This window comes from Strix uralensis, chromosome Z, assembly GCF_047716275.1.
Source record: "Strix uralensis isolate ZFMK-TIS-50842 chromosome Z, bStrUra1, whole genome shotgun sequence".
Classification (NCBI taxonomy): Eukaryota; Metazoa; Chordata; class Aves; order Strigiformes; family Strigidae; genus Strix; species Strix uralensis.
Window position 1 is genome coordinate 71,713,062 of NC_134012.1, and position 14,727 is coordinate 71,727,788.

The following is a 14,727-nucleotide window of genomic DNA, read 5'->3' on the forward strand; positions in this document are numbered from 1 at the left end:
TATATTAGTTGAACACACATTTATCCAGTGATGTACCACCTCCCTTTGAACACCACCTATAAATATTCCTCTTGCATTTATACTTATATTTGAATATATTAGCATGCTCTTGCAGAACTAGCTATTTGGAATGAAATTTTTGCTTACAGACTGCCTATATAAATTGAACATTTCTTTCAGATTTGTGTCAAAATGTTAGACCGTGTATATTTTCAAAATCCTTTTTCCTGGATAAAGGCTATTTCCACTGTTTTAATTCAAACAAACATCTGCTACTGTGATTTAAGTCTACTTCTTCAGTTCTGATAATGATTACTCCCACATTCTTGCTGTTTGTCAGTTCTGGAAAGTTAATTGTTAGTCCAGCTAAGCAACCTTCACATGTCAGGTTAATGTAGTTACTGCGTACTGACCTTCTGAAAATGCTGATCTGCCAAAGAAGTTTTTTAACAGTAGGAAAAGCTAACTAAAGTTAGGCACCTTTCTCTGTTGATCCACACCTGCTATTGTCCTTCCCTAGTTTTTATGATCAAGCTTTAAGATTTCAACTTTAATATGGAAGAAAGAAAAGACAAAACCGTGGCTTTTCAGACCTTGTCTAATTGTTTTAGTTTAGTTTACATATAAATATTGTCCCTAATGTATGGAAGTTTTAGCATGGACTACAGTCTTGTTAGAGTATGTATTCCTTTTGAGTATAGTTCTTCAAAAATGCTCATATTGTGGTGATTAATATCATAAAAATATACAGATTGTTAAAAAGAAGCAAAGTTTTTGGATATGGTAATTACTGGCAAGTAGTTTTCCTTCAGCTTTTGGCTGATATGATTAAGGTAACTTGTCTGTAATCAAACAGAATCTCTATTAATACTACCTCCTTTCAGTTATTTACATGTCTTTCTAAGAAACAGAGCGATTGATTTCATTTTAGATGTAGTTTCAAAACTGAAGAAGGCATTTAGGAATGCCTTTATATGATAGTTTAATTTCTGTACGTTCATATAATTGTTTATGGAATTAAAAATGAAAATATTTGAACTGAACAAGGCATCTACATTTGTGGTATAAATGTATGGGAAACTAATACCAGCGTTTTTTCTTTTTCCAAACTTTAGGCGGGACACAGAGATTACCTCGCACAATTGGAGTGTCTTTGGCAAAAGAACTGATCTTCTCTGCACGCATTGTAGATGGTGAGGAAGCAAAATCAATAGGATTGATTAGCCATGTGGTAGAACAGAATGAAGCAGGGGATGCTGCATACAGAAGAGCATTAGCTCTGGCAAGAGAATTTTTACCTCAGGTAAAACAAATTATTATTTTTGTTTTCACCAAACATTAAAACTGAAAAAGAACTGGCTGTATTAAGAAAAACTGTCATGAAGTTCTGTATTAAAAAGCCATTCTAGTTATGTGGAGAGCAATCAGAAGTTTTCTGTCTTGTGTATTGACTGGTGTTGTGTGGTAATTATTTCATAGTGAAGCAAAAAAACTGTCAATCCTCATATCGTCATGATACGGTCTGTGTTTTTATAGCACATTTTATCTTTCAAGTTTTAAACAAAAAAAAATAGTGTATGGGGTTTTTTTTAGTAAAGCAGTTATCTCAATAGCTTATTCTGTTGCTGTTGAACACTTCAGAAGTGAGGCTAAAAGGTCCATATGAAAGTGGATGTATTGTAGTGTAACTCCTATTTTGAAAACATAAAGCTGAATGTAATTTCAGTATTAAAGTAAACCCATTTACTCGTGGAAAGTTTGCTTTCTGTCCTTTGTGTATAAGCTTGATGAAAGAATCATGCTCTTATAATCATTCATTCTAAGTGACATCCTGTCTCTTTCATAAAAGATTTGAAATGGATTTGCTGAATTCCTGTGCTTTAGAACTTGGAAATTTTAGTAAAAAGTTTAAGTATGACACTTACAGGAGTCTTTGTGTTAGCTGATTGCTACCTGTTCCCCTGTTGCCGTTGGCTGCAAGCTGTTTGTTCAGAGTAGGAATGTGAGTTTGGAGCTTTTGATAAACCTGCTTTTCAAGTGAAGGGTCCTAGGTAGAAAATTCGTAGGAGGCAGAAGAAGAAAATAACTAGTAAACCACTTTATTGGATCATGAGTGTAACAGTTAAAATTTTTCATTGAAAATGGAAAATGTTACAGATTAAATATAGCTTTTAACATTGGTTATTTGTGTCCTGAACACCCTCACAGAAAGACAGACATGAAAAATTCAGCAAAAATTGTAACATACAGTGATTCTGGAAGGTTGATTTATAGTTACAACTTTGCATTGGAACTAGCTCAAAAGCATTTGGCTTTTTCCAAAGCAGCAGGCCGCTTCTCTAAAGCAATGTCTGAACATTCAGAAGCCGATGCTGGTGGGTAGGCACAGGACTAAGGAGATTCCCAAAGATGTCTAGCTGCTCTGTGGCACGTTGGAGGAGGGTCCCCTTGTCAGTCACTCAGGGAAGAGTGTCATCACTTGACCAGTGCAGGCTTTGCAGTAGCATATTTTAGGCTTGAAGCCATATCAGTTCATTTTATTTCATTATCACATCTTTTCATGTGTCTCCATTGTGTTATAATAGAGACATAACATTGACCTTGGGAAGGCTTATAATCATGTCTCTTAAGGTGGCCATTTTGAAGGGAATAGAGCAAACTGGACAAAAGTGGACATGCTCAACACCTTTGAAACATAAACGAAACACATTGCTTTAGTTAGATTCTTCTGAAAACAGTATACTTTTAACTTTTTCTCCTTATTGAAACTATCTGTTTGAAAGCAAATGTCTACTGTGTAATGTAATTTAGGGTGTTTAACCTATTTACTATAAATTTAATAAATGTCCAAAGTATAGAAGTTCCCAGTATAAGAACATCAATGTGCAGGCTCTTCACTGCATAATCTTGTAGATTTTGATAATATGTAAATAAGCTTTTTCTTACATTTTAGGGACCAGTAGCAATGAGAGTTGCAAAACTGGCGATCAATCAGGGAATGGAGGTAAGGATCTGTACTTTCCATAAGAGTAAGCAGAAGCCAGGCTGGCAGCAGGTCTACTGCGGTGGTTTTTTTCTACAACTGTTTTTAGTTTCTCAGTGTATAGTTTTTCAAAATCTATTTCATCAAAGCTTTTTAAAAGATGAAATGCAAATTTTTTATGTCTCAGACTCTTGAGGCTAGAGTTGATGCTGATTTCCATAATGAGTCTTAGTAACCTCATGTCTGTCCAGGAGTAATGCACTCTGCTAATTATTAATACTAGAAAGTAAACATAAACTGCTATGAACAAGTTGTATTTCAAATGCTGGTCGGAAAAAACCCTCAAAGTCATACTCTGTCAAGTCTGTCAGTGCTCTCAGTGTTTAGCAACTAATAAAGTTAAAGGCCAAAAGACATGTTATTTATTTTTAATAGTTTAATAGAGGTTAGTGTTAAAATTATATCTGGAGTCTGATTTAATATTTGACTCTGATTGCCACTCCTTCATGAGCACTATTGACCTAGTCTAAAGCTCATTAAAATCCAGCCCTGAACATGTCTGGACATGTGTTTTACTTTAGGCTTGTGAATCATCTTGCTGAGCTCAGCAGGACTATTCGTATTTAAAGTTAAGCACATGCATAAGCTTTGCACCAGGACACCTTATAGCTCAGCCTGGGACAAGGGAAAAGGCATCACACTGCATACAACATCTGAATCCAAGAAGACAAATTTAAGAATGGTCCTTTTTTTCTTGAAGTCTCAAAAGCAGCCAGTGATATGATTGGCTTCAGCAAAGGGTACCGCCAGTAAGTTTTGGCCTAAGAACCAAACTCAGATGCTGTTGTGCAAAGAGTACGTTTGTTAGGTTTCCACAGCAAGTAATGATGGAATTCAATATTTATTTCAGTGGTACCCAAGGTTCAAAATGCTACAAGCTACATTACCTAGCTACCAGGTATAGTGGACTGAAAGGTCAAAATCATGATGTTTATAGAATTAGGGACAATAGGGTTAGAAGGACTCTGAATGATCACCTAGTTCAGTCTTGAGGCCCCACGACAAGATCTGCTGTATCAAAACCAATTGAGGCAAATGTTCATTCAGGCTGTTGTTGTGAACCTTCCATGGCAGAGATTTCATGACTTCCTTTGGTAATCTATCATATAGTTTATCTCCCCTTGACAAATTGCTTGTGCTGCATAGCCACAGTCCTTTCAGTGACCATGTGGAGAGCTGGTAAGTTCTGCAGCAGCCGATGCTTAAGACAGGCAGAGCAGTAGTGAGGGGAAAATTCAACCTTTTCAGCTGTTCAGACCAGCTCACACAGAAAAAAATATTATTAAAAACTAGGTGATGATGCAGGATGGCCATTGGCCTCTTTTTTAAATTTTAAATCCCTTTAAACCTCAATTTATGTTTGTTTTGTGGCATGGCATCATGTTCTTATATAACATTTTGAAGATAACTTCTTTCAGAACAATTTTTAAATAATGCAGTACATTAAATCTTCTTCTCTGTAGTAAATGAAATTATTACAAATATGCAAGTAGCTAACGGTTTTTAGTCCCAGTGATTTGTGGTGAAGAACATACATTGTTTTGTCAGTATATTACATGCTCATTGTATAGCCAAATAAGGAAACTTACAGAAATACTAACCACTCTTGCCACATGGCAGTGTAGCATTTCTATGTTAAAGTAAGTAGAAGAACTTTGTAGATGTGTTTTAGTATGTGGCATATAGAAACACAGTATTTAAGTTACCTGTCAGGAAATAATATATAATAAATATACAAAAATATGCTTTTAAAAAACATCATATTCTTTTCCTCAGGTCGACTTAGTAACAGGTTTAGCAATTGAAGAAGCTTGTTACGCTCAGGTATGTAGCTATGATTACACAAAAAACCCAGAAAACAGGCTTTGTTGGTGCCTGTTATGAAACATGCAGAAATTCTTCTAGAAATTGCTCTATGTTTCTTCTACAAATATTTTGGCATTGTAGTTAGGCCTTCCTTCTACTTACTCTGTTTTTGTAAGGAATTTAAGGAAGGACAAAAACATCTCCCTGCCAAGACTGTTAGGGGGAAAGGTAGTGGAGCACTACCAGCCATATACCTAGCTGGTCATACACTGCCATTCATCTATTCCAAGAACTGCCTTGCTTTTGCTTTGTTTTGGTTTAACATGAAATAACGTGAAGGGCACTTCAGTAATGTGGGCCACTAATGGCATATGTGCTAACCAACAGAAAATCGAGGCAAACCTCTTTGCCATCGAAACACGGAAATGATGTATTTGAGTTTGTGTGTTCTTGGTCTTTGAGACAACCTTTCAATCATGGAAACAGAAGGATCGGCATTAGATGCTTATCTAAAACATACGATGGTCTGATTAATAACCTATCCACCCTCCAAAAAACCCCCAAAACAAACCCACCAAAAACTCAAAAGCCACCCCTAAAGAGTTTGTCACAGTCATCTGTTTGGAGAAAGGTACTCCTTTTTCTCCCAAACTGTTTCTCAGCCTTATATCGTGCCTTTGAAGTGTCCGGTACTTTCCCATATCTGCCTAGACATTTTAGTTTTCATTTTTCTGTTGTATTATGTGTTGCATGTTGGATGCATTGAAGAACTAGGATTTGTATGAAAATATTTTTCTTGGTATTGTTTTTGGTGTCAATAATAAATTGTTGCTCTGCTCATTGCAGACTATTCCAACAAAAGATAGAATTGAAGGTCTTCTTGCATTTAAGGAGAAGAGACCTCCTCGCTACAAAGGAGAGTAAAAGGATGCCTTTAAAATACAGTGGGATAAAAGTACTGCTATGAGGACCATTAAGGTGCTCTTTGCATCTGCACCTGGAATATCACAACCACCGAAGTAAAAGCAAATCATACTGACGTTACAACATTTTGAATGTGTCCATACTTGTACTGGGCCCAGATAGAAATGTGCTTCAACTCATGCTCATTACCGTTTCTGAAGGTTGATCAGTGTATTGGCAAGGTCAAAGGTTCATGCAGCATTTTTAAAATTTCATATATATGAAACGTACCATTCCACAATTGAAAAAGCTCTGTATATTCTTTATATAGACAAAACCTATATGTGATGTTAAGAATAAATCTGCTGTACCATTTTATCAAAACAAAAGTGACTACTGAACACCAAAAATGAGAAATTGTACCAAATATGCATTAAAATAGTTCTGTATATCAGTAAAAATTATATTTCTGTATTCTACCTGAATATGTACATTATAAATAAAGCTAAGGAAATGAAAAGGATTATTGTTTGGAAAATGTTAAGCTTTATTTATCTGACACTATTTTAAGTAAAATGAAATTAACTTTAGCACATAATGGCATCCTTTTGATGAAGTCATTGCCATTGTATTCATTTAATTGCATTAAATGAAGACATTTTCAAGGCCAGCCTTTAATTGTTCATTCTTGTATGTTAAACCTGACTTTGTCTTGCATTCTTCCAACCTATCATCTGATCAACACTGTCTGCTATGAAGGAACTTTATTTCGCGTGCCCCAGTTATTTTAATTTTTTTCTGACTGTATTAAAGATTGTCATGCAGGGATTCAACTAAAGCGCTGTTAAAGAAACTAGAATTCTCTTAATCTCCAGAATATTCCTTTTGCAGGTCCTAATAATGTATATTTATACACAACAGGGATGATACTGAAATGTTCTTTATTCTGTGGCAGCCTCAGGGTTCTTTTCATACATTGAAAGAGAAATCCAATAGGTTACAAGGTGAGAAAACTGTTGTGATTCATACTGCGAATTTGCTGTGGACGTGGCATATACAGCAAATGCCTGGAAATAACATCTTAGAAAGTATTTGTTAACTTGACTGGAAAATAAATGTGGTTTAGTAGTCAGAGACTGTCTTTTTGTATGAAAACAAATTTCTTTGTGTTTCGTTACCATTGGCTCACGAAACTTGTGCATGCTCTGCTGTTTCTGCAACATTAACTATGGTCACTGTCCATATCTATGATGATGAAGCAGCTGATCAACATGAAATGACAAGAACTCATTTAAATTCATATTTAGACATATCATTACATGTAAATTGATTATAACTGGTAGAGCACAGACTTTGTTGACTGGTAAACTTGCTGAGTTGATCATTTCATGCACGATAATTTGCAAATAAAATACTGGTGCTTGTTTTGATAGTCATATAAAGCCTAGAGGGTCATTTTCTTGTGTTTTTGAAATGCTAACATGCCATTTTCATTTTTACTGAGTAGGAAATAATTATGTTAATAGGAGGAAAAAATACTAGTCTATGCTGATGGATTTCTGTTTCATAACTTTGATATATAGGCTGATTATTGAGCTGCCTCTGTTTTTCTAACAAGCACTGATTAAGTAGCTTCTGTGAATGTCTACTTAAAAAAAAATCTAATAACTTTAAATACTGTCACATAAGACTGTGTAGATCCCTGCCTTTAACTAGTAGTTTTGATCTCAGAAAATAATTTTGCTGTCACAGTGGTCTCTCCATTCCTTTTCTCAGGAGAAGATACTGTCATATCGTAGCAATTTGAGTCCTTTCTTTGAAGTCAACAGTTTGAATATTGTTGCAAAGTGAGTACTAGTAGGACAATTTTTAAAAGTACTTTCTAGTGATGTTGAAATAGTTCTAAAAGAACAATATTTTTAGCAAAAGATGTGTGAATCACTTACTGTCTCTGTTATTAAGTGACGTGTTATGATGGCTGCAGTGCTTGTGATTAATAGCAGTATTAGAATTCTGCTTCCACAGGAGAGTGATTTGTAACAGAAATGCTTTTATAAAGGCTGACTTTTCTTTACGAAAGTTATGATCTGGCAAATCCACTAACCTAAGTGGTTAGACTCAGCTCTTTCAGTTCTTTGCAAAGCCATGCTTTTCTCCACAGTACCTCATGGGTGAGTGAGGCTTGGTCCCCACAGGTTTCCTGAAAGGTTATCTCATGGTCCATAGACATAAGCAGCTTTTTCTCCTGCTCCTGCTGAGCTCAAGTGGATAGTGAGTTCTTCTGCACTTCAGTGAGTTGGATATTGAAAAGTTATAATACGGGTAGGTCTGTTACCATCAGCTGATTACCACTCAACAGTCTAAACGCAAGTTCAACTTACTAAATTGCCTAGAAATTCTCAGTTTCATGCAGAAATTAATGTGTGACTTTATATAACACATTTCATTTTAGCCTTTAATCTGTGAAAGCATTTGTGTTTTCAATATTATTGAATTAACTCACATTCCTACTAGTTTTACTAAATTTCTGGATGAAGTTTTCAGAATTGTCTGAATGGCTTAAGTTGGTTCAGTGCTTTTGAGTATCTCACCTGCTATGAAGCAATATGGTGTTTTATTTATTTTAACGTTGTCTAATGATACAGTTAAGAGCACTTGGGGGATGTTCTATGGAATATTTCTCCGAGATTTTCAGAGCCATTTTGTGCCAAATTGTTGTTGCAGTTCTGTCAGTCTGCATGCAATTACTCATGGTCCTACACCAAGGTTCATATCAATGCTTTTCTAGAACTGCTTTTAACCAGCTGCATTCATAACAATAAACATCAGGATGTGTCATTTGCAGCTGTTCCATATTTTCCTCAGTCATTGGTCTTTGATGCATTTAACCGTAATCAGATTTGTTGAACAGAACATAAAATAACGGGTCTCTCCAACACAGGAGAGGGTAGAATATTGTGCTACTTGGAATCTGCTACTTGGAAACTGGATACTTAGGGAGTAAAGTAAGGGGTTTGCATCTAGTGTCACTTCGCATACCAAAACCAACTCATAAATGCAAAGTGAAAAGAGTAACTGATATGTCTTAATTGGTCACCAGCTTAGTTTGTGTTTCATTGCTTTTCCATGCAAGCAAATCCCTGAAGAGATGTCTGTTGAGATTAGAGAGAGGATTTATTTACAATTTTTAAAAATGTAATTGAAAACCATTGGTATTTTGTGTGGTGTAAATTGAACAAGATTTGATTTCCTGTCTTATTTGTGGGATTTTAGCCTTGTTCTTGCACCTAATGACACTGCTGAATAGCCATAGGGTTTCATTGTCTAATGAGGTTGAAAGAGTCAGTGTGCTCAAGGTGTGATAATGATCATGATGATGTAGTTATTTTAAGATGTTCTTTTTCTGCACACTTTTAGAAAGACCACTGTCTCCAAAAGTGAGAAAAAGGAGAATAATTGCAAACAGATAAACCAAAAGGAGCCAGGTGTTCAGCTAAAGGTAATTAAATTCCTCTTGTGTATTTTGAGGGATTAAAAAGACTAGTTTTTCTGTTTGTGCATTTTTTTTCTTTTGGCTTTTGTTTTCTGTGAGTCTGGAGCTTGGACACCAGGGTGCAGGGAACACTTAATAATTTGTATGGATTGTTTTCACTTTAAGAACACTGATATTTTATTAGCAAAGTTAGGAAAGTTTTAAAATTTTTCCTTAAAGGTTTTTGAAAAATGTAATCAGAAATTATCATGTTATCACCAAAGATTAGGTAACATACCTTTTTTATTATAGATTTAAATCATGTTCAGTTTCAACCTTGAAACGGGATTGAATAGCAGTTTCCTTAGTTATGCAGAAAGTACTGTGTTTATGCAGTGTGTTCATTATGCATTATATATGTGTGTATACTGACATGTCATATGCATGCATATGTATATGTGTGTGGGTATGCATATGTGTACATATAAATAAAATTCTTCAGACTGTAAGACAAGACCAAACACCCTCAGGATGTGATAGTACTATTCTACTCCAGGAAGTTTTGAATTTGATTGTACAAGACCACTACCAGCAAAAACCTTGAACCCCATACAGCATGTACCGTGACTGCTACAAGTGGCCATACTTACAGTGTGAATGTTCTGTGACACAGAAACTCTGCCACAGAGGCAGCAGTCAAGTAGCGAGGGGACACGTGTATGTTACCATATATCTGGTCGTGCACATCTGGTAGTTCAAGGCTAGAATAAACATAGCAGAAGTCTGAGTTCTAAGTTTCAACAAAGGTGTGGCATCCAGATAGCACATTCCTCCCAGTCCTATAGTATTGTTTGCTTCTGCAGATTGGACAGGCCTGCGGCAATCATGGGCAGCTCATTAATCAACAACTATCATAGATTATGAGATCAGTCTCCGCCCCCCTTAAATAAGTCTAGACTTAGATTTCATCTTCAAATTTTATCTAGTAGATAATTCTTCCAAGGACACTCATTCACATGGGAAGAAATATGAAGTATGTTAGAGGAATTTATTACAGAGGGTGTGAACATTCTGTGTCAAAGCTAAGTCCTATTGCAATACTTGAATTCAAAATAGTACATTAACTCTCTAAGGCATAGTCTCTACATGTATGTTTATAAACTCTTCAAAGTTCTGGCTAGTGACTACTACTCTTTGATTATAATTTCTGAAGCATATGCTAATAAAGCTTTTGTAACATTAAAGAGATGAGAGTATGTTTCAGTTTTCTTGTTGCATAATATAACCACTTTCAGAAGAACATGAAAAGTTTTTTATTTTTTTAAGGATCTTATACATCAAATTGTTGCTTCTTTATTCTAGCAACTGCTAATTGATTTAACATTTTTCCTTAAGCATAAGGGACTTTGTGATATCATCTTTGGCTCAATTCTTTCTAGCATGTTAAAAAATCTGATGCCAGTTGTACAAATTCTTAAAAAATGTGTCTCATGTAGGTTAGAAAGACAAAGTTTAAAACTGTAATTGTAAGGATAGAGTTGTGAAGGTTGTGTTTTTATTACATATAAATGTTAATAATACATCTGTATGCTTCTGCGGAAAGAGTTTGCATCTTTTGTGCAATAAGTCTATACTGCTGGGACCATTGTCTTCAAACCTTGTCGTAGCTGAACTGTTTTTGTAAATATATGTAAGTATCCCCAGCTAGTGACCACTGAGTGTTCAATTTGTGATTTGTCTTGTCCTGTAGTTGTCATCTTTTGGCCAGCCTCCTCTTCCAAATAGTGGTGAAAGGAGGAGGGAGCCAGGAAGCATGCTTCTAAGAAGCAGTGCATCTAGGAATAATGGATAGGAGAGCTGGTTTATAGGGTGTGTTCAGGCTGCATGTTTAAGTCCCAGTCCACTTCAGCACAGTAATTTCTAGTATCTTTATAAGCAGCTCCACAAAGTGGATTTTTCTGTATTTGTTGGTTACAGCACCTGAGTTCTGTACTGTAAGCAGGGATCATAACATCCAAACATGATTCCTAGACTATCTGTCTAACATATGAAAGGAGGTAGGAGCCAAAAAAATGGCATAATGAGAAGGGTTCTGCCTAAGTTACCAGTTCATAAATGAACACATGGACATGGGTTTTTTCCACTTTGTGTGGAAGAAAATCCCTTTCTTCATTTTGGATTCTTACCCTTTATTCCAAATCTTAGCTGAAAACAGCCCTTTTTTGAAGAAGTGAAGAGGATATGCTGCAGCCCCTGATCTGTCTAGTTCCTCAGTAGTTGAAGGACTCACGAAACACCAGAGCAACTAAGTTTCTGCTCTCTCCTTAATTGTCCTGAACTGAGCCCTCCTACAGGAGTGATCTGGTCACTGGATGCTCTCAGTCACTCCTGATGAAACTTTTCTACTTTAATTACTTGTTCTACAAGTTAATTTATTGAGATGCAGAGATAATAACCATTCACCTGTTAATTTAGAGAGGGAAAGTCTGTCTTGCAATCTCTCATGCACCAAGTATCACACTGGGTTTTTTAATAGATGCTGTAGCAAGGATGAGAATCCTGCTTTCTTTCCTCTCATCCCCAACATCTCCTTTGTACTGTGTGGAGTTGGGTCTGCCAAGTGTGAAGATGTCTACTGAGTCAGACTCCTTAGGTGTGGAAGGTTTAATTCATAAATCCTGAAAGGTCTTAGATACAGGACTGCATCTAATTGCCATTGCCTAAAATTATTAGGACTGTGACTTCCTGAAGCAAAACCTCAGCAGGAATTCTGAGAATCTAAATTTTAGACATGGGCACGTAAGTCCCTGCGTAGATGTTGTCTTAGTTGTGTGTGTTTGCGGCTGTGCTTCTAGGCTGCTTTACTCTTAAGGATTATTAGTTAAGCTTGAAAATACTTTCTTAAAGTAAGCAAGGGATATCAGAAATCACTGTAGCTACTGATGACATACCGTAGATCCCATGACAGAACTGAGTTGCTGTTAACAGGTGGTAATACTTATGGAGCCTGGCTGTCCCTTTCTGTACCAGCTCCCCAAAGTAGTCAGGTGGTCATCAATGAGGTAGAAGGAAACCCTAGCAAGTCAGGGAGGAGGTGGTATAGGAGCAGCAGTGTTACAGCTATGCTACCAGGGTGGTTGTCAGTGCTAAAGCAGTTGTATGAAGGTGGTTATTCCAGCTCTGCAGCCTGATTCTGCCAACAGAGAAGCACCAAGTAGCTGCATACAGGACGAACTTTTGATCACACTGTGTGCGGGTATATGCGTAATATACAAAAAGTATGTCCATGTGTCCACTCTGCTTCCAGTACATAGTTTCAAGGTTGTTCATAGAAGATTCTAAAGCGTTGTTTCCATTGTTAAAATAGTTCATTAAAACCACATCTCCACAGGTATGTGTGTTTAGAGTTACAAAAACATTTTGTCCTATACATGTTTTTATATTTCATATAATTACAGCATATTTATCTGAAGTATTTCGCAAATATACTTTTGTGTAATACTGGTAGGAGATTAAGTAATAGCTGCTTACTAGCACTATTGCACAAGAACATCAAATGTTATTGTGATGTTCTGAGATTTGAGGTACCAAGCATGCTTTTGGCTGCTTTGTTCCTGTGACCTTTATGCTCTTTTGGATAATACAGCACTCCTGTAACGATGCACATGTTTTCCTTTACACAAATGCCAGTAACTACTTGAGCAGGGCACTTGATTCCAGTTTTGATGGGCGGTGCCTATAATGGACAACGGCAGTGTATCCAAGCCAAGTTGGCCATCTTTGTGCTTTGCAGTGCCAAAAACATCAAAGCTTCTTCCTTTTAGAACTCTAAAGCAATACAAGTTTGTGTTTCTTCATATCATCAGACTTAATTATTGGCAATAAGCAACTGCTGGCAGGAGCAGCACATCACATGGCTCCATTTCTGCTTTAGAAAAGGTCAGCATATGGCATAAACACTTTGCTGTATTATGCAGCCTTGTACTCTGATCACATAACACATGCTTCAGAAAGCATTATGCAATGTTATACTCACTGATTAATGACTGCTTGCACAAGAAGTTTTTCATTACCCTGAATGCTAGCATCCTGGGAATGATTAACTTTGTGACATAACTCTCATCACATAAATATGGAAGATTCAAATATAGTCTCAAAATAACGTGTTTCAGAAATAACTGAACACTTTCCTGCTTAGTACTGTGTACAGTACATGATTAACAACTGCTTTAAACCTTCAGAGTTGAATAGAAAAGCCTATTTGTGAGAACTGAAAACAAGATTTATTTTTAGGGTTTAAAGTTTTACCCAAGATGAATTTTTGCACACAGCAGCATCTCATTTGCAATGTTTTTCCTCTGCTTGTGTAAGTTTGAATTTCCTGAGAAAAATGTGTGCCAACTATTTTCAGTGTTCAGCCAGTGAGTTAAACAGAACAAGTCAAATCTAGCCCTTATTTAGACCAGCAACTGCATGTGTGTAAAATGACTCAGTCCAGTGTGTTCAGCACTGTAGTGCATACAGTTGTGTGCTTAAATCAGCATGGTTATAGCAGAGTAAATTCCCAGTAAGTGCTTATTTTTCTGCAGGCAGAGTAAGAAAGCAAAATGTGGTCCCGAATGAAAGGGCTTGCGAACTTGCAGTCTGAACATCGCTACACATTCACATTTAACATTTTTTTATTCTATTGATCGATCATTCCATGTTCAAATTTTGCAGATTCTTATGTTAAAAAGTATGATGACAGTGCATCACAGATGTTACCATCTTAAGGATGTACAAAAAAGGAAGAGCCTATAAAAAGAAACGTTCCTCACCATATTCCTCCACATATGAAGATTCATCCTTGGTTTTGGAGTAATGTCAATTGCTACCAGTTATCTGTTTCAACAGCTTTGTTAAGGAGAAAGTTGGTTTGCCTGTTTGGAAATTCAAGATCAGTTTTCACAAGGAAATAACTATGTTAAACTTCCACTTACTAATTTGCCTTTAAATGTCAGACTAAAGAAAAATGACATCTGCTTTTTATGATTCTCTCTCCTGTAAGTAATCCTGCTTATGAACAGTTGCATTAAATAAAGCTACTTATAAGTAGCTTTATAAAGTCCTTATAATAGGTGGTTTGGGATGTCACCACATTAATGCATGTGTGCCATTTTTTTCAGAAATAATCTTCATTGAGAACAACTAGAAAAGGTAAACATTGACCTTCACTATGTTTTTTTTTATTTTTTGCCTTTTCCTACATTCCAAATCCTACAAGCAGGAGCAAAGACTAAAGGAAACGGCCTCTGACTAAGCAGTAGCTACCAACGTGCCCTCATTATAGTTGAGGGCTCTTATTCTCACTTAGCCTACGTGCAGAGCCAGCTAGTCTTTCAGCTGTGATGACGAAATGCCATGCATTTCTTCCTGGAATAGTACGCAGATAAGAGGCCACTTGTTATGCTGAGGTTTCAGATGAACTCCGCTAAGGGTTTCAAAACACTCTGTCACAATTATA

The 14,727-nt window shown here is 36.3% G+C and overlaps 1 protein-coding gene across 2 annotated transcripts in view; it reads left to right on the plus strand.

Moving 5' to 3' along the window:
• The window catches only part of AUH (AU RNA binding methylglutaconyl-CoA hydratase), a 111,935-nt gene extending 105,513 nt beyond the window's left edge, over positions 1–6,422 (plus strand). For both annotated transcript variants that reach the window (XM_074856270.1, XM_074856271.1), the window contains 4 exons: positions 1,116–1,303; positions 2,954–3,004; positions 4,820–4,867; positions 5,696–6,422. In XM_074856270.1, the coding sequence (XP_074712371.1) occupies positions 1,116–1,303; positions 2,954–3,004; positions 4,820–4,867; positions 5,696–5,773 (365 nt within the window). In that variant the 3' untranslated portion in view covers positions 5,774–6,422. The remainder of the gene's footprint in view (positions 1–1,115; positions 1,304–2,953; positions 3,005–4,819; positions 4,868–5,695) is intronic.
• Positions 6,423–14,727: the final 8,305 nt, after the last annotated feature.